Below are 20425 nucleotides of genomic sequence, written 5' to 3'. Positions count from 1 at the left end.
GGAATAACCATTTAAGCATCAAATTTAATAGATCCTACTAAAGATGGATTAGCCAGCAGAGGCAAAAAAGTAAACTGCCATATACCTTCATCCTTCCTGCCACAAATTAAAACCCCATCTCTATCTAGAAACCTTGCCTTTGACCTCTCATTCCTTCATTATAATGACACATCACCTAAATGAGTGGTGCGTAGTGCTCTCCCACCTCCCTAGTGCAAGTCTACAAAAATAAAAATTAAGAGGTTACATGTCTCAATGATTATCTTATTGCACTTGTCTGGATTTACTACAACAATGTATTAAGGTAAAAACTCTACAGACAACGGACCTTTAAGCAATGAGCCAGAACACCATGCCTGGTGTTGTGTGGCTGCACTGGGCAGAACCCCTACCCAGTTATGTCAGTCCATTCTGGTTCCACCACTGGAGTCATGGTGAACACCAGCAGTAAGGAATCTGAAGTAAAAGTAAATAAATAGGATATAAGAAAGTTAAGAAAAAATACTAACATTCAAACTTACTGCAAGCAAGGACATAATGTTGCTGCAGGCAAAGCCTCCTTACCTCATTAATACTGACTTCTGCCTCTACATACTGCAGACCTTTCTGGATGATGGAAATCAAAGCAGCTGGTGGCACCAGAGCACCATTTATATTAGACTGGCTGATATGGCTCTCTATACCAAAGGTAAATGCTGAATGGGAAAACCCTAAAGACAAGGCAAAGACATCATAATTGATTTATAGGCAATGCTACTTGCCACACCACTGCAGGATCTTCTGTTTACAAACCTATGCAAATTGTACGAAGTTATAACATGTTTATGAACTACAAAAAAACTCATCAAAACACCTCTGTTGTTTCTCTTATGTTTTTAGCTTAAATGTACAAAAAGAGAAAAACAAAGTTTATATATAAACACAGCAGTTACTAATTACAGTATCATTGGCAAAACATTTGAGTGACTAAATACAAAAATATATACAATCTGCAATAGCATTTACATATACTTACATATTCTCAAACTATATATATGTATTGTATCATATATAGCATAAAATATCTCTCTCCAATACACCAAGACTCACTTGTTATTTACACTCACTGATTTGTTACCCATGAAAGTGAGATGGATCTGTGTGTAGAACAGAATTCCATTCATGGTACAGTTCTGTCATAATTGCATATGTTTTGGCACTTCGAACTACATCAGTATTGTGCACTGATTAAGAAGGAGCAAGCGTGCTATGGTGCAGCACTCCTAGTGGCTTGCTATTTATTTGATCATCCTGAAAAGGAAAATTAAACCAAGAGAAAAATAGTTGTTTCAGCAAATTAACTTTACTGACAGGATTTTTTTCTTAAACTCCTTTGATGTGCTTTTTTGTGTTTTGTTTTGGTTGTTATTTTTTTCTGTCAGGTAACAAAGAAGCTGACTGTAAACTTTCAAATGATGACAAAGCAATTTTGTAAGTTTGGCTTCCATAACAAAAGCAATAAGAATAAGAACATGTAATAGTTTTCAGTAAATTCAGGTGGAACAATGAGCTTCTGCTTTCTTCTGACAAGCACAGACTGAAAAACTCTGCTGTCCACCATTGCTCCTCGTGCTGCTTTGTCTCAGTTTGAGAAATCCATGAGCAGTGGACATAAGCAGTGGGCAGATGTTAAATTAGTCAAATGAATTTTCAAGAACCCTGAAGCCACTCATCAATCACTGAACAAAACTAAGAAACAGTAGCTGTTGAAACAACAAGGTAACATACACATTAAAGCTGATCCTTACATTGTTAAGAGTGGGATGGGGGGGGAAGGGCGTTTTGCTTTAATATGCTTTTTCTACGTATTGCTAAGGTCATATTCCCTCCTGCCAACTGACAATCATCACTTGTTTATTTCCTGGGGCATGCCCTGATTTCCAGCCAAATCCACCTGTTCTAAATGTAGGCTGCTTTAGGCAATTGGTATCATAGCTGTAAGTAAAAGATAATGTTGTATTTTACGTAGCTTCAAGACCAAAAACCACTGCAAACCCCTCTGCAACCATATGGCTACATCTAGAAACTCAAATATGCAACACAAACTGCTAATCCAACAGGGTTTCAGAGGTTTTAAAAATAAACTGCCAAGGGAACATTACCGCATTCTATCTTGTGTTTTCCAGATACGGTCAGTTTGGACAAATATGACAGGAAAATAGTTCCTTTTCAAGTTTGACAGTATTCAACCATCTCTGGCTCTTATTCCTAAGAAGCAAGTTTTGGCTAGCCTGACACCAAAGGGCAAAATCCTCCAAGAAAGCCTCCCACAGGGAGGAAGGATTTTCAGAACCCAGGAGTCACTCCTGTAAAAAAAATCTGTGATCTGTACTTCAAAAGATACAAGTTACACCAGCACAGTTGCCACTTCTTCCTTTGAAATACAGCAACATCTGCCCTCTCCCACAGTCCCATTCGGGTAAGGAATTCAGCCATGTTAAGAGCAGCTCACAGGAGCACCGTCACTCCAAGACAGAACAGGAAAAAACAGTATTTTGGTGGTCATCCTTTTTTCTTCTTCATGCAGCCCCAATGAAAATGGTGTGAAGTATCATCATCATCCTGTAGATAAGGGATCTCCAGGAAAATGCATTTCTAGCAATCCTTAGTTGGTTGGTTGACTGCCATCTGAAGATTCCAAATAACTAAATCTGATTAAGTTACAGAAGGTAACTTGACAGAAATTCATTCTCTTGTTGAGAGAAAACACCAAGAAACAGTTCAGACAGAAGCACATGCCTACTGGCAAAATAATTAAATGAGTCCACATTTGCTAAAGCCCGTTGCAGATGAATACCAAGTAAATAATGCATCATTTAACAACCGGAATTGTAAGAACTCACCTGACTCTTGCAAGTATCTATATACCAGGAAGTTAACCTCATCACTGCTTATACTCATCTTTATTCCCAGTTAAACCATGAGGTCACAACAAAGGACACAACCCTGAAAATAAAGAAGTAGGTCAATTAAATATTTTTAATTCCTAATATGTATTTCTCAGCAAACACTGTATTTATAAAGTAAGTAGCTCCCTGGCAGCACAGACAATCGTTTTATTTTATAATGCAAATAAGTCTAGTCATGAAAAAGTAATTTCTCTCACCACAACATAAAGGTCAGTAAATTAAATATTGAAGGGACAGATTCTCAAGTGACACAAATTGGTAAGGACTGGGGAACTATGCTGCTTAATACAAGTACTAAAAAAAGCCTCATTTCATGGGTTTAAAAAAAATAATCAAGTGAGTTTCATCTAATCAACATTACTGCTACAGAACATGTTTTTCAAAACGTGGATTTCTCTCTACCTGTATAACAAAGACTCAGACCTTGGTTTCACATTGGTATCCAGACAAGTTCTCACTTTTACTTTCTCATCCTCTTCAATTTTCAGGTACTCCTGCTCTAGTAAAAAGGTGCAATATGGGTTGTACCATGTATCTGTTCAAAGAAAGCCCAGATGGTTCCACTAAAAATTGGAAAACATCTCAGCCATACACTTAGGCTTTTCAAAAGGAATTCACAAAATTACAAACAAACTTTAACCACACCATTTTTAGTAACATTTCTCTAGGCTTTCAATCAATGCTTTAAAATATGGATGGATATATACACACAATTTTCCCTTGATTTTATTATCAGTAAATATTCAGCATGACAAATACTGTATCAGACGATATATGCTTCTGGATGACAAATTTTGAAAATATGAAGCAACAGCAGTCTTTAAAGCACAAAAGATAGGAGAGACAGAAAACATTATTTTCCTAACTTTAAGCCTTATTTTTGAGAACATTCTCAAGACCTCTGAACGCTTGATAATCCTCATCTTTCTATGGCATCTAGTAAATAATAAAAACATCAGAACCAGAACATAGTATGAAATAAGGTCCATCTCCTGTTCCTAGTACCCACCCAACACTTTTCATTAGCAGACCTTCAAGGTTTTTACCCAGCCACCCACCACTATCACTTTTGCCTATGGAACTGCAGTCTGAGAAGATGAAGGACTTTCCTACTCTTATTTGACAGTCCAATCCAGAACTGACATAAAAAATGGGACCACAGAACAGGTTTTCCTGTTCCATTTGGAATCAAAAGTTCTTGCTACATGTCTGGGTGGTCAGGCCACTACTGCTGCCCAAAGTGTGAAAGCAGTGAACATGGCAATAAGCAACAACTATGAGATTATGATTGGACAAGATTATGATTTTAGATTGGATATAAGGAAGAAATTCTTTACTGTAAGGCTGGTGAGGCACTGGAATGGGTTGCCCAAGGAAGCTGTGAATGCTCCATCCCTGTGTTCAAGGCCAGGCTGGACAGAGCCTTGGGTGGCATGGTTTAGTGTGAAGTGTCCCTGCCCATGGCAGGAGGGTTGGAACTAGGTGATCTTAAGGTCCTTTCCAACTGTAACTATTCTATGATTCTATGATTTGCATTACAAGGCTGCCATACATATTCTTTCTCGGTATCTTTTCCTAGCAAGATTTCCCAAGGAAATAGGAGAAAATGACCACACTCTCTTTCTTATCATCTAACTTCTAATTTTAACAGTCAATTGTAAATAAATTTGATGGGAAGAGCTCTTCAAGATGTGACTTTCTACAAGTCCCATAATGTTGTAGAAGAAAGACCCAATTAAACTCCTCAAGAAGAAGAGAGGCTACAGAATGCACGTGGACATCAAAAGAAGTGTGTCTGGTCAAAACATATGAACACTGGTGAGTCAATGAGTGCATGGACACCCCCAAACCCACCACAGCCACTTGGCCACCTCGCAGCTAATAGCCAGGGGTAAAAGGGAGGGCAGCACACACTGCCCACTTTGTTTGGAGTGGGACGAGGCAAAGTAACACAGCCCAAGAGCTGCACAGGGAGGGCTCAGACCCAGCAGGGGCCAGTGGGAGAGCTGGGGTTATCCTTCAGGGAAAATGGGGGGTTGTAAACAATGCTGGATGTGTTCACAGAAACCCAGGTTTCACGCTTACAGAGCAGCTTGAGCATACTGTGCTGCCAAAGGTAAGAATGATGGTTTTAGTTCACTAAAAAAATAAATACAAATACAGAGCTACTTAAATCCATATCATTTCTATATGAAAAAAATAACTGATCAAGTGCAACGGTGCAACACAACTTGCAAAGAAAGGTGCTTTGATACTCAAGCCACTCCACCCCTCCACAGCCCCCAGTGTTGTCTGACATACAAGGTATACCTGCCAAACTACAACATACGTTGATGGCTCGTTTATTGAGCAGTGTGTGAAACGAATGTAATTTTTAGCCATTTCATGCATTAGCAACTGATTCTGCCACATGCAGGACCAAACACTTATTTTATTTAGCTATGTTTTGTTGTCACGCCTGGCGTAAACTATCTCTAAGACTGCGTCTTAGAGAAGTTCTGTACGAAGAGAAACAATATTCTCCTTAGGAAAAAAAAAAAGGTAACTAAATTTCTGAAAACTTGTAAAGAAGCCTTTTTATATTACGAACATGCACAGACAGTGTATCTCATAGATCTGTTACTGATTTTTGAAATCTTGCTGCATCGTTGAAAAGCTGGATCAAAATGCAGAAATCAGATGAAAATGCCATCTGCTACACAGAGATGACCTGCGTTTTTAATATAAAATGGGCCCCCCCACTCAAAGCAGAATTCTGGAGATGCCACGTAATTTCATCCATTATGTAGCTGGATAGCTAAAGAAAATAAAAGCTAACATTTTGCTTGTCTGTCAAAAGCATTATTCACCCTGTCCAAGTCAAATGAGTATCACTTTTCAAGGCTAGTTCACAGTGTTTCCCAGAAGATGCTTTGGTAAGGCAAGGAGTACTGCCACATGCTGTCCTGCCCGGCTATCAAGAGGTGGCAGTGCAACACTGGCTTTGGTTCCCTAAAGGCCAGAAAAACAGAAATGTGTTCAATAAATACACAGCTTGCCTGATGAGGACATGAAACCGAAAAGGGCTCAAAAGGTTCCAGGTTTTTACCACGATATTGCTTTATCTATTATTTTTTTATATGTATTTAAATTTTGTCAAAATATTTCTGTATTTATCCCTCATCACAGGCCCAGTCATTCCGCCCTGGAGGCTATCCACAGTCAAGGGAAGTGAGGAATTGTGCACAGATCAAGCAACACCAAACCACCTTCCTGCCCATCCCGAAAGTGAACTATCACAATAAAGAGAAAACACAGCAAAAATACAGATAGCAGAGGATACAATAATTATTTCTGCTTGACAAACTTTGAATTGACACCAGGCTTGATTCTGGCTGCTGGGCTTATGCTGCCAACCCCTGAAAGCAAGGTCTGAGCCAAATATCCGAGCAAAGGACTCTGCAACATAGCCACCTCCAGCCTCAGGAACAGACTTTGCAGACAGATGAAGAAGCAGGTCAGAGCTGCATGAGCCCCCATCACACATGATGGGGAAGCTGCTGCTGTTTCTAGCCCTGGGAACCGTGCTGCCTCCTTCTTTGTTCACAACTTCCTGGGATGTAACCAGCAGGAATGACCTGAGACTGTGGCAAGAGGATGATGGTGCAGAGGCAGGATGGGGAGGGGACCCACTGGCCCCAAGGCCACCAGCCATGTTCTCAGTGCTCAACACACATGGCCCTCCCTTCATGCTGAAGTTACAACTTACCAAGGATGTCTGCCAAATTAAAAACAGTAATGGGAAAGAAAATAAAACTGCTAACCTATGAACCACGTGAACAACAGTTTCCCTAATGCCCCAACGCAGCCCCAGGGTTTGTTTGGGAGGTGGCAGAGATTTCTTCGTGGTGTCATGTAAACGGAAACATAAACATGAACAGAGGAGGAAAGGCTGAAAATAAGCAGAGGAGAAGAAAAAAAAAAAATTTACCTATATGTATGCACCCATGCATGTACACACCCCATGTACTAACAAATCTACTTCATTAATGCTGGTTTATTTTCCCTAAATCCTCTATTTTGTATGTGCAATCAAGTACTTATTTTTGGCACTTAACAGATATTAATATTGCTTTTTATTTTAGATACAAGAACTAAATAACCAAAAGGACAGAAAAATGAGCCAAAAATAAATAGATGTGACACATAATTCCTATCAGTCTTAAATTTCTAGCCTAATTTGCAAAGCCCATTAAAAATATCTCACAATATCTCTATGCCCCAAATCCATTCTGAAAATAAAACAAGATCCTTCAGGACCTTTTTTCTGGCCCTTATAAAAATTCCAAGTCTTCATCCAAACATTCCATGAATTTACAGGAAATACAGCAAAGTATGATGCACCCACAGTACTATTTTAGCTCCAAGTGCGCTTTTAAAGGAAATATCTCCCACTTGCCTCTACTTTTGTTTTGCATGTTGGAGCAGTTACAGTGCATGTGAAGCAGATTCTTTATCAGTACCAGTAGGATTAAAACAAACAAACAGAATTAAAACACAGGTTAAAAGAGGATGTGCACAAAGGCTTACAAATCATGCCCATATTGCTCTCAGGCTTCCAGTCCCTAGGACCACACCAGGATGGATGTTAATTGCTCAAAACAAAGTCCACTTCAGCACACCTGTCTCTCAATCCACATGTCACTGCAATGTTCAGCAATGCCACAGTGTCAATGAAACTGTATTACAGCATAGCTAACCCATCACCCTGTTCTCCCTCAGTCATCTGAAACCACTGGTTATCTGTAGGATCCCCAGCCAAAACCAGCACAATCCCCTTCCTAAGCCTGTGGTTTGTAACACCACTGTTCAATTAGAATCAGCACAGTACCAAGATACCCCAGGTAACTTTTATTGTTGCTATAGAAAGTCTCTGAACTCCCAAAATTTATCAGGCATAAAATGCATCAGCCATAAAAGTCAACTGTCTATACACATGCTGGCCTCAAGACCTACTCAAGAACTAGATGTACCACAGGTCAGGAACAGACAAGACGCATGCCTGTGCTTTAGACAAACCGACCCACTCATTCCAACTCTGAATCCACATCAGAAATTCCACAAGAAGTCATTTAGAAACTACTTTTTTTTCAAAGGAAATGAGGTTTCTTGTCCCAATGCCAACATACCAACTCTGACTTAGCTTCCACAGAGCAAAAATGTGCCTGTATTTTTATAATAAGCCTACCATAACTCAGACACATAGGTGTCACAGAGACTTCTCCATCCCTTGAGGATCATTCTACACTTTCATACCTGGGATAAAATTTACAAGTAAAATCCATTGTAATGACATTAAGTTGCACTATCACAAACACTGGCTCTGCAGCCTAATAGAAGCCCAACAGTACAAAACTGATTGCATTTCTGACAAATTATTATTATTCTACTCTGCAAGTTCATGCTAGCTTTGTACTCTTCTTCCAGGTTCATGCCAAATGCTGGAGAACAGATGACACCTGATAAGGCTCTTGGCCTAATAGATGTTTTGTTTCTTTCTTTTACTTTTTAAATAAACAAACCTGAACTAGCAGAGAAAGTTCCTACATCAGATTAGTGCCCTGTATCTCTCAATCACGGTTTTATAACATATAATAAATCTAACTATAGCAAATCTATTATATCATCAAACAGCAGCCTAAGAAAGTAATACTTTTGCAGTTTAGGTGGGCTCTAACACATCCTAATTAGGTAGCATAACAGAAAAACCTAGCAGGCTGCTGTAATAGTTCCCCAAAACACACCAATCGTTAGTTTGATACCAAATGTGATAAGTTAAAGGGAACAGATAATGCTCTGGGTAGCTCCGAAAAATGTTCAGTGTTCAGATATAAACAGAAGTCTGGCTACAGAAACAACAAATCCCCTACAACAGAAATATTGCCGCTAGTCCTTTTATTTTTCCCTCTTTTACAAGAAATTTAGACAAATATTGTGCCAGTATGTGTGCACATAAACAGTGATACCTTTTTTTTTTTTTAAACTGCTGCTTAAGAATCTTTTTCTTTCTAATGACTATGATGATTTAAAAAAAATAACCAACCAAGTTACATGACCCAATCCGGAAATTTTTTTAATTCCTCCCCAAACCTCTGAAATTGTGTACATATCCTCTGGAAAGATTTATTACAATTCTGCTTTACATCTGTATTACCTCTCTCAAAAATAAAAATTAAGTCCTGCGTGCAATACACAATTCCTCTTCATTATGCTTTCCAACTAACACTGGATTCCCTCAGCCTGGCAAATCTACCTGCTGAGTTCAACAGCTAAGTGCTTGCTGTCATGGTGACTCAGGAGACAGACAATACACCATAGCTCAGGAAAGTGCTGATAAAACTGCATCCAGGTCAATTAAGACTGTGAGGCACCAATGCCACCAAGTCTGCTTGGATTTATCAAATCAGAGGTGCTGGATAAAGTGGAAAAGGTGCTATTTAAGTCCAACCACTCAGACCAAGTGAACTCCTTGATGTGTGAGGTTTCAGAAGGACTTCATTTGGGTACCAAATCTACCGTGTGAGTACCTTGCAGAACTGGAGTTTAAACCAGGGCCCCGCAAAACACTGCTGGTTGGCGGCTGATGCTGTATGAAAGCGTTCTCCAAAGACTCTTCCCAAGATGTGGTGTGTCTACCCCAAATAGCTGCTGAACTCAGTAAGCCTATATTCAAAGCAGAGTTATGTATAGGCCTTTAGAAATAGTTTATAAAAGAAAACTCGTAAAATAAATTGGTGGCTCCTGTATGTCAAGCAGGCAGTGTACAACATATGTTGTATGTCCTTCAGTGTAAGAATTTATTAAACCACAATTTCAATCAAAAGAACATTTTGTCATACTTTAAACAGAAGAAAAAAAAAAAAAAAAGGTTGAGTTTTCTTTAACCACTTCAACTGATTGTTCTAAACACTCCTGTTTCACATCTTCACTTTAGAGATAAGGTGCAATATTGCATTGGGCATAATACAAATGAGCCTTTATTAAAGTTCTACTATCTGACAATCTGCAATTAGGAGTTCTTTCTAACCTTCTGAATTTAAAGGAAAATGATTTTTAACTTAAATGTATAAGCTTTGTTGTAATATATCCTAAAATGAAAGTTATCTTATTTTCTGCATTTTAACCTGTATCTAAATTGCTATTATTTAAATGTGCCCTTTTTTATTTTAAGGTTCAATAATCTATGTCAAATGTGAAATTAAAAAAAAAAAAAAAATCTGTACTTCTACCTAGTGAACCTTCTTACTGATTTCCCACATGATCAAGCTTTACTAGTTTCCCTTCTAGCAATTTAAACTACAAGATGCTTCTCATGTTCTAAATACTGCTTTGCTTTTAATCTCAAAATACAGCTTCATTTCCAAATACTAAAAAAATACTTTTTCCTCTCCTCATCTGAATTGTTTTCCTTAGCTCAGGCAATAAATATTTGTATTCTGTACTTCAGCTTTAGTGACCTAATTTATGGCAACGGCCTCTGTCTTTCTGTGCCAATTTGAGAGTATGAAGCATACAAGATGACAAAGCCAGTCTGAAATTTTCTGAAGAAAAAGAATTACAGCCCTGAAAGGAAGAAAAAAATAAAATTGCCAAAACCACCGAAAACCTTAGCTAAATATACCGCCTACTTATCTGAGTAGTCAGTCCCCAGAAATGCCAAGTGCAGTCCTGAGCACTATTACAAAATAAGCTGCAGATGAAGCCCATTTGTTAGTTTTGCCTAGAGCAAAGTAGTATTTAATTACTGAACTACGAATCTCCTCCCCAAAGTCATATGCTGCATGACCCAGGAGACCGGGATTCCGGATGTTTCTGTAGAGAAACAAGCCACAGTATATTCAGTATCATATTTCCAGGGCTATGGCTACAAAGCTGCAAAGTTCTATGCTTTCTAGAATCTTCCTGGACAGCTATATGGCATTTTGCAGTGATTCCTGGCTGCCATATTCTGTAAATCCCCAGACTGACTAAAGAAGACTAAGGGATATTTCTGGTACCGACACTTTCCTCAGCACTCTCTAGGTTCTTAAACATCTTTTTTATCTTGTTATAGTGCAACACAAGAAGAAATGAAGTGCTTAGGGAAGACTTTTATTCTCCTTATTTCCTGTATTAGAATAGCAAATGGTTATTGTATATTAGTATTTTAAAGACTTTCCAAATGTTTGGGGAATAATGAAAATAGACATCTCTTTCCAGACACAACTCTTCTGCAAGATAATTACAACCCTATTGAAATGGAGGTAGCCACAATACATCTTTCTTTAGAAGCAAATATGCTATTCCTTAAAACTTAAAAGACAAACCTAGCTGCTCAGCACATGCACTCATATTCCAGTAAAACCACCAGCAGAAGAAAATCTTGCCTCAATTTTGACTACTTCACCAAAGCCATTCCTCCCCAAATTCCCACAAGATCTCAAAGCCCAAGCATCTCGTCTCACTTCCTTGAGGGCAACTAAGGAGAGGGTTTTTAATCACAGACTCACTGATGCAGGCAAATTAGGATTAAATGAAAACTGTTCAAAAGTAGTAGTTGAAAAGCTAAATCACCACCCTCTTTCAATACTTGAATAATTTTTAGAGTGCTCCAGGAAATATAACCAAATGTTACGATATTCTCCTTAATAAAACACCTCATCCAGGCTAAAGGCATTTTGTTGGAAAGAAGGAAGCCATGGCTTGATGGGATGACCTACAGGGTTAGACTGTTAGACTGTTATACCTGCACAGAAGTTGGGCAGATGCCCATAGCAGAAAAACTGGAAATGCAACATTTCTAAAACTCATCAGAAACAGATAGCTTCTGATTGATGATCAGAATTAGCACAGTTACCTGGGGAAGCAGCAGTACAGGTTCGGCCAGTATGGATTACTTCACAAGATGTCCTGCAATGTCCACATTCAAGGCTCTGTATGCTAAATATACCTAAGTACGTAATGGAGAGGGAAATACCAAACAAATGCCTTTTTTTTACTCCAGGGAGAGGCATCTGTCCCCCCAAAAGGAAGAATTTTCTTATTGGTGGGGTCATCAAAGAAACAGTGGTAATGTCAAGCAAGCTGTAGTTTCCATTCTTAGGTCATTAGAAAGACGTCCCTTTAGACAGAGTTCAGGAACACCTAATTTAAATAAAGACTTTTGCAATCAAACTAACAGACCCTGTCCCCAAAAGGCTTTGTCAAATTGTTAACTGGCATTAAGTGCTAAAATAATGGCGTACTAATATTCTCTGGATCTAGATACAGAATAACAGTAGGTTGCTGGAATCAAATACAAGAAAGACAAAAACTGGAAGAACTATCTGCTATGTTGTTTAAAATCCCATGCAATGTACCTCTTTGGCAAGCACCCAGTTCTAAGCATACAACTGTATGACTGCTAATTTCCCATGCTGCATTAGAGCCTTAGCAAAAAAATTAATTATGGATGAATGTGGGAACACACCCATTAATCCTTGCTTGGATCAAACTGTGTAAAAATTTCAGACAAAATAAAGGATTGAGAAGTGCTCTTAAGTCAGTCAAAATGAGCCCTATCAAGAGCTTCTGCTGAAATTAAGGTAGGGGAGCAGCAATGTCCAAGAAATGCCTTCTATTTGTGACCATGCACCATTGAAAATAAGTACAAGAATTATGGTTTGAGTTTTCTGATCAAAAATGTGCAGAAATTAAACTGTTAAACAGAGTTAAAGATCTCCACACTGTGCTAAGTTTCTGCTCTTAGCTGATTTATTCTCATTTTCACTGCTGGAAAACCCACCAAATAACACAGCCTGTAAGCCTGATCAAGAACATACCATTTTTCCAATACATTGTTCTTGATGTTCCCACAATAGATCATTCAAGGCTCTAAGGGACTGTGTCAATTAAATTGAATGATGTCGTCGCCTGCTGGTACATAAATGCAAAGGCAAAGCTGAGGGGGTTTATTTTCAAAACAGGAGACATTGATTCTGTGACAATGTTCCATTACCCTGACTTTATTTCCATTAGAGACAGTGATTACATCCACATCAACTGCTCTAGCTGATGGGTACTGGTGCACTAAAAGTGACACAATTTTTCACTATGCTGCTGCTGCTGACCTGCATACTGATGGCTTACAAAAAATGATTCACTCTGAGCTTGGACTGATGCTACTTATTTATCAGTAGAAAACTACTGAAGTTTGGGCAGACTTTCATAATTAGTCAGTTTTCAACTATTTGTGGTTTTGGGTTGGTTGGTATGTGTATTCTGGAAATCTCATTGTGGAACAGTGATTAGTGACCATGTAGGCCTGGCCTGATTATGTTTGTTATGATTAAAATGTTTATATTGCTACCTGATGGTAATAAAACAGCATATGTAGTTTTATAAGCATCTGTGGAAAGATATCCCTGCACTCCTACAGTAGCATCTCTATTTTGACTGGGGACCTTTTCATACAGATGTATGGACTCTTCTTCCATTTCCCCATACCGTTAACATTTAACAGTTTCTATACGCTGTACCTGCTATATCTTTCCCAAGCTGGTGATTCTGGCTTTCATCTCAATTTGACATGATCTTCAGCCTGTGGTCACACACTTACTCTGGTTTTCACCTCTTCACCATGCACTGCCTACATGTACTCTGCATTGCTGAATTCATCTCTCCAACCACATTCAAGAGTGCTGCCTTTATCTGTACTACCTTCAGTCACTTCCTTTTCTACATTCTTCTTTCACCACTTTTCCATTGCTACACAAGTTGCTAACATTTTGCACAAACAAACTCTGATGGTTGAAAAAAACTCAATTCATCTTTGGAACAGTGATTTCTATTCCAACTAAGCCCTGTTTATTTTATTTGTCCATGTTTGTTTAGCCTTGTGCCCTCAGTCATGTCCTGAAGTGCTTGCAAGAGAAAGGCCTTTGTCAGACTTGCTTCAGTGTATGTACCACAATGGGTTCCCTCTTTCTTGGTTTGCAAGGTTTTTTAATGCTGCCATAACAACAACAAACTGAGGTAATTTGAAGTTATACCTACACAGAATAACAGCACAGCAGAGGTTGGACTTACCAGCATCTGATCGTGTGCAGAAACCAGAACAGCAGCACGCCTGCCAGAGCCAACCAGCATCTTCTCATGGCACCCCTCTGCACCATTCTGACACCTATAACTCACATTAAACACAAGGCTGGCCACCTCTTTGGTGAAGCCCATTCCACACTGCACGTCTGTAGTTTTTCCATAACCAAAAGTAACACAAAAAGACTCCGTCTTCCTCTGTAGTATGCCCTGGTACTCACAAGGCTGAGCATGTGGGGAACCAAGCAGCCCCTGCCTAGGAGATCCAACAGCATTCAAACAAACAACAATGAATTTTGGTAGAGTCTAAGTTTTTAAGTTTTGAAGCACAGTTTAGAGGCCACCACTGCCTCATGGCTTTGAATTGTGTCTTTTTGGTGAAATTAGAGGGTTTAATGTTTTATTAAGGTTGCTATCATTATTCAGGCAATTACCCTGAATTTCTGCATGTCTCTGGGACCCGATTTGCCTTTCCCAGTGAATACCCTAAACCAAAACTAGGACCAAATGTACTTAGATCAGTCTGGCCACAGACAGCTACACGAACATGACATTTTCCAACAAAGGGATCCACTCATTCACTTGCCCTGCCTTTGCCGTATGAGCCTGAACATTCTCACCTCAGGTTTTTTAGCACCTACAAAGCTAGTATTAAGTGCAGATTTTATTTTCAGCACAGAATTTGACAAAACTACCCTACAAATAATACTAACTACACAAAAAGAGCAAGAGAAGCATTTCCTGCAGTGGAAGATCCAGGGGAAGGGGCTGCTCTCTGTGTGTGAGCATCTTCCCTAACTCCTACATTATTTTAGAAAAGATCCTGGATTGTCTGGCACAGCACGTAACTTCTGTAGTGCTGGGGATATAAGCATGCAATTAGATTAAGGGGGAAAAAAAAAAAAGAGAGACAGTAACGAGGTGCTCTGTTCACAGAGCAAGTGAAGAGGGTTTGATCTATTCTAAACGGAAATAAACCTATCTTATTTCCCCACTGTTAAGCCTAGTCTTATATGGCTTTCCTGTGAGAAAAGAAGTTCTGGAATTATGTACTCTGACAGCATCTAGTTTGAGGATAACAAATAATTTTTCTGAAATTCCTTTGTGAGTGCAGGAAAGCTGCCATTTTTTTCCTGAGGCAGATGTTTTGTTGAATACTAACAGCTCTGAGTCTGCTGCTTCTGAAAAATGAAGGATGAAATGTAAAACCCCTGTGAGGAAATACCATCATGAGGTCAAAAAAAGAAAAAAACACAAGCAATTTCACAAGACACAGAGAAGATCCTTCAGTCACAATTCATTACAATTTCAAGACAAGAAAATATAAACTGTTAACAAAGAAGGATATCTCCAGCTTTAGTGGTCAGTAATCAAAGCAACTACATCAGAACTTGCTACTTACTGAAAAGAAGGCCATATATATTTATTTATATTTTAATTTGGGATGAAGAAAAAGCAAACAGCACCCTTCAGATAGGGAAGGCAACAAATTAATTGTATTAAGAATGCAGGGGTTTGTTGTGATTTTTTTTTTTTTTTTTAAATAAAAGCATCTAATTACTTCTGACTACTTGGGACAAGGCTAATATTAGTAATGAGTTATAGACTCATGGCGAACAGGTAGAATGGTATTATAAATGTTAACAGTAGAAATGCTCTGTACTTTAGATCTGCTTTTCTCTATTAACAGATATTAAACATGTTGAGAATCTAACTGCAGTTGGTCAACAGAATTTAGTATTGAAAATACATGCTAACATTCATCATATTTAGTGTTCAAAGTTCTCTACAGCTATGAAAGATATCCTAAAGTCTCAAATAAATTAAATATAAACCGACAAGTTCTTTCTAGCCCCAAGATGTTCACCTCAAAAGATTTAAGGACATGTAGCTCATGACTGACTCCAGCATTATGCATGAATGGAGAGTTTTAAAGAAAGCTTAAGAAAGTTTACCCTCAGATTAAAAATTCAACTCTTTGCTTTACCCAAGCATTTTCACATCCAGCCCTGTTTACTAAGCTGCCTGAAATGAGCCTGTGGGAACCATTATGAGTTCAGGACCTTTAAAAATAAAAATTAAAGGTCATTCCCCCCCCCATTCACAAAACCGAAGTAGACAACACGCTTCTGCAATTGGTCGTATGAATGTAAAAAAAACCTCAATGTGTGAATCTACATTAGGTATGTCTACTCCCACACTCCTCACTATCCCTGCTTTATTATATTGCTAATCTGCAAAACCAGGCATCCTTTCCTTACAACTATTCTGATACCACCTACAACACAACTTTCTTTTATTCCCAAATAAAATCCAAATGCAACAACAGCATTAAAAGGGCAAACAACAGCTCTGAATCTTTAAAAGCTGTCTGCACATTTTTGCTGAAGAATAATCAAATTGTAGCACCTGAACTTAAATGACAGAAACTAGTTACCAAACAAGATGAAGTGCAAAAAGGCTGTATGAAACCATCTTCACCCTGGCTTATTTTTTTTAATTGAAGACTAATTAGCAGGAAGAAATTATTAAATCAGAGCATACCTCAGAAAAGAGAGATGTACTAATTAAGATTTAATGCTTACAAATTAATTTTAGAAAAAGGACGGTTAAAGTGGATCAGGAATTAACCACTTACTTTAGCACCTAAAGATTTAACCTCAGATGGACTTTGTAATTGGGTAGCTAAATTTACCAGAAGCACCTAAATCACTTAGAAGCCTTACTGGAATTGACTTCTAACGAAGAGCAGGATGTGAAGTGTTTGCCTCTTCTAGCAACTTGATGTGCCTCTCAAAACCCATGAATTAAATTAAAACACAAACACTGTCTGACAAACATGATTTCTGGTATGCAAAGAGTCAAAGCTGTTCTCCTCTCCTCAATTTAAATCACGTATATTACTCAAGTAAGAGTTTAATATCTATGATCTTAGCTCTCCTAAGGAGACCAGGCACGGCCACTCCAGAACATGACTGATTGCAGCCACAGACAGTACGCAATAATTCATTTGTCTTCAGCTGTGACACAGCATGATCAAGTACTTGTCCTATTTTCTATTTACAACCTAAAATAACGAAAATGTGAGAGCAATGTAAAATTCTTAATTATTCTTTCACTGCCATATATACCAATCTGCAATACACATGCAATCTGTTAAGATGTTATCAAAAAACAAAGCAACAACAACTGGAGATGTTGTACCAGCCAATGCAGCTGGTCAACCAGGCGTGTGCCTGAGGCTGCTCTGGAAATGAGCAGCCTAGAGGCAGGTTAAAAAGGGTGCTGATACAGCTTGTAAGGGCAAAATACTGCTTTACTTCTACTGAAATAAATGACTGGGAAGATTGGGCATTCCTTGTCCACCGTTCTGTCATTGTTGGTCTCTCACGGCTGTCATTGCCTCTGCCACAAACTGTCCCGGACGCAGTGAGACAATAACCGAAGAATGAGAGAGGCAATGAATTGACTTGCATAACCCCTGCCTCAGCTTCCACTGGACACTCAACTACACAAGAAGTTGAGCTGCAGACCTGAGACCCTTGCCAGGAGAGAGGTAAACAAAACCACCTCTGCCATGTTAATCACTTTCGATGCAGACATTCAATCACCATATCTTTACATTTAATAAAAAACTCACTCGTGCCTCCAAGGTTTGTCTAGACATTAAGCTGGTGTCCCTTCCTGCCTCCAGCATCTGCTTATTTTTTTCATCTAAATGAAGCTGTATCAAGGGTCTTTTGGCAGAATATTAAGAATAGCACATGTGCTGAGGAGATATGCCTGTAATACATGGAAGAGACATGCAATACAGTCATCATCCATGATCAGCTCTTCCATACCCTGCAATATATTCTTTTTTTTTTTTTACTGAGAGCTGTTGCAGTATCTAAATCACGAAGAACAGTCTTTTACAGAATGCCCTGAAAATAAAAACAAGCTTCTTTGCTTGTTAGTTGAAAATGGAATATTTTAACTCCATTGAGTTAACTAACTCAAACTAAGTGACTAAGGGCAACTCTAAATGAATGTCAAGTTCTGATACTTCATCAGTTTAAGTCTATAAGCACATTTATACTACTGCAAAGAAAAAATTCCCAGAGATCCAATGAACATGTCTGCCATAACACAGCACCAGACTGCTCCTGCACATTGTAGTCATCTGTATCTGTAGAAGCAACTGCATTGACGATCTTAGAAGATTAAAAAAGCATAATGTTCTTACTGCTAATTTTAAAAGACACCTGAATACACCTGTAGAGAGATATACAACAAGATTGAAAAAAAAGTATTAAAAGACAGTTTAAAAGAACACTATTTTTGTTTTTCCATATAGAACATGGGATATAGAAAAGCTATGCCGAGGCAGCATGCTGTATATAAAATTTCTGTTTTGGAGGGAAGCATCCTTAGAAGCTGTATGCGAATGCTTGCATGAATGCCTAGACACATGCATAAAACCGTTAAAATTTAAAACTGTTGGCTTTGTACAGCAGAAGCAAAGAGTCTACTGAAGAAACCCTTATCAAATGGGCTAGAGTCACAAAGGATCCAATTAAGATAAAAAGTTCAAACCCAGGACATTTCCTCTTCTTTCTGACTGCTCAGGACAACATCAGACATCTGCTCTCACTAATCTTTTAATTAATGCCCTTTGAAGCAAACTATTCACAACCTGAGGATACATCATCTGCGTAATAGGATAACCCCCTCTCCCCCACTAAAAGGTTCTATTTTGAATTAAAGAGTCTTCTCTACTGGTGCAGCTGGAAATATGATCATAGCTTTGTGTAGAGAAAAGTTTTGCTTAGTCAAGTTAAAATATCAGCAGATGGAAATACACTATGTCTTATAACTGCAGGCTACCATTGCATATGCAGCTGCACTGAAACGGCCTTCAAATTGTCCCACAAATGACCTTTACTGTATCTTTTGTAGAATTAAGCAATCACAGGAACTAGTTCTGCTAGTTCAGATTTAAACAAATTAGATAGCTTTTCACAAAAAGAAAAGCGCCATATTAGGTTATCTTTACCTTACCTCAAACACTGAATAACAGGTTCCACACATGAAAAATTCTGCTAACCCATTTCCAGTAATAGAAGCATTATTTGAAAATAAGGAGATGATAGAGAGGAAGAAGTCCATGACTTCTCCACATGACATTATAATTTAATAAGCATTGCAAAAATTGCTCACAACATTTTGAAAAATTTTCAGCATTTCTCAGACTCCAAAGAGCTCCCATCATCTTTCTTTTCTTACAATATTTATAAAGCTGTGATGTCTTTTCTTTGCAGAATTGCCATTTAACATTCTTGAGTAACGGTTCTCAGAACTTCACTATGCCATTTCTCTCATCTAAATCTGAAAGCTTATTTTCTTCCAGTCCAAGATTTAGAAACTCTAAATAAGCCTACATGCATGATTTGTGCATGCTCAAGGTATAATGTACCTATAGAGCAGCAAACCATATAATGTGAATAGTACAGTGCCCAAATACTTTAGATAGACCAATCTAATGCAATGACAGCAGGGAAAATGGCTTCAGTCTTTACAGCAATTCACTTGCATCTTCAAATAGCACCTTTTGCTTCCCTAATTTATCAGCCTCCAGAGCCCTCTCAAGCAAGCCCCCCTCCTACCCAAATCTCCAACACAGAAAGACCAGCTTCTTAGGTTGACTAGAGAATCCCATTAAGAATTTCTTGTGAACCCCACCTTGTTTTTAGGAAATGGTAAAAAGCTTGTGAAAGCATACATAGATACAGATCAACCCAGAAGAATATTTAAACATATTCTAGTCCCACCGACTTCAATTTCTTAAGTGATTTCTTGAAGCAGAGCCAGTACAACGGTTCCCTACAAGAGGAAGGACATAAAGAACAGTCAGCAATATCCTTCTCCACCTTGTGGGGGGTCTACTTGCAATGTAAGTTTTGTTAAAACAAATTCTCTCTGTCTTTGAGTACCCTCTATAGACCTAAGATAGTACACTAATACAGCTTGCCAAAAACTTTAAGGAAATGTGATTTAAAAAAAAAAAAAGGAAGAAAAAAGAAAGAAAAGACATCTGCTACACCCACAAGACATTTGTTAAATTACAGTATATATTAAAGATTCTACAGATACAAATATGACAGTTATCCACTGCTGAAAGAACAAATACTCAATTGTGCTCTTGCACAATACTTAAGCATGGCTGTCTATAGACTGGTTCAGAATCAATCTTGCCTTTATTAGAAAAAGTAACTCTGGCCATTCAGAGAAGAGACAAGAAAATACACTAAAGGCAAGAGTGCAAAATCAAAAGAAAGGGTAGAGAGAGTGCAGATATATAAAGAAAACAATCACAAAGTCGTACATTAAATTTAAGACAAGGA

General features: G+C 38.3%; 1 protein-coding gene across 8 annotated transcripts in view; it reads right to left on the bottom strand.

Annotated features, from left to right (window-relative positions):
- The window catches only part of TBL1XR1 (TBL1X/Y related 1), a 113799-nt gene that overhangs the window by 18890 nt on the left and 74484 nt on the right, over window positions 1-20425 (bottom strand). For 3 of the 8 annotated variants that reach the window (XM_080623078.1, XM_080623076.1, XM_080623077.1), the window contains 2 exons: window positions 2883-2985; window positions 565-710 (listed from right to left, as the gene is read on the bottom strand). In XM_080623078.1, the coding sequence (XP_080479204.1) occupies window positions 565-710; window positions 2883-2940 (204 nt within the window). In that variant the 5' untranslated portion in view covers window positions 2941-2985. Of the gene's footprint in view, window positions 1-328; window positions 457-564; window positions 711-1106; window positions 1139-2882; window positions 2986-3350; window positions 3393-6751; window positions 7698-14033; window positions 16314-20425 lie in introns of those variants that run through there. The other 5 variants (XM_080623080.1, XM_080623079.1, XM_080623081.1 and 2 more) reach the window with 5 other exon arrangements.

Source organism: Psittacula echo, assembly GCF_963264785.1.
Source record: "Psittacula echo genome assembly, chromosome: 7".
NCBI lineage: Eukaryota > Metazoa > Chordata > Aves > Psittaciformes > Psittacidae > Psittacula > Psittacula echo.
The sequence above is the reverse complement of the archived record's forward strand: the minus strand, read 5'-3'. Positions and strand labels throughout refer to the sequence as shown.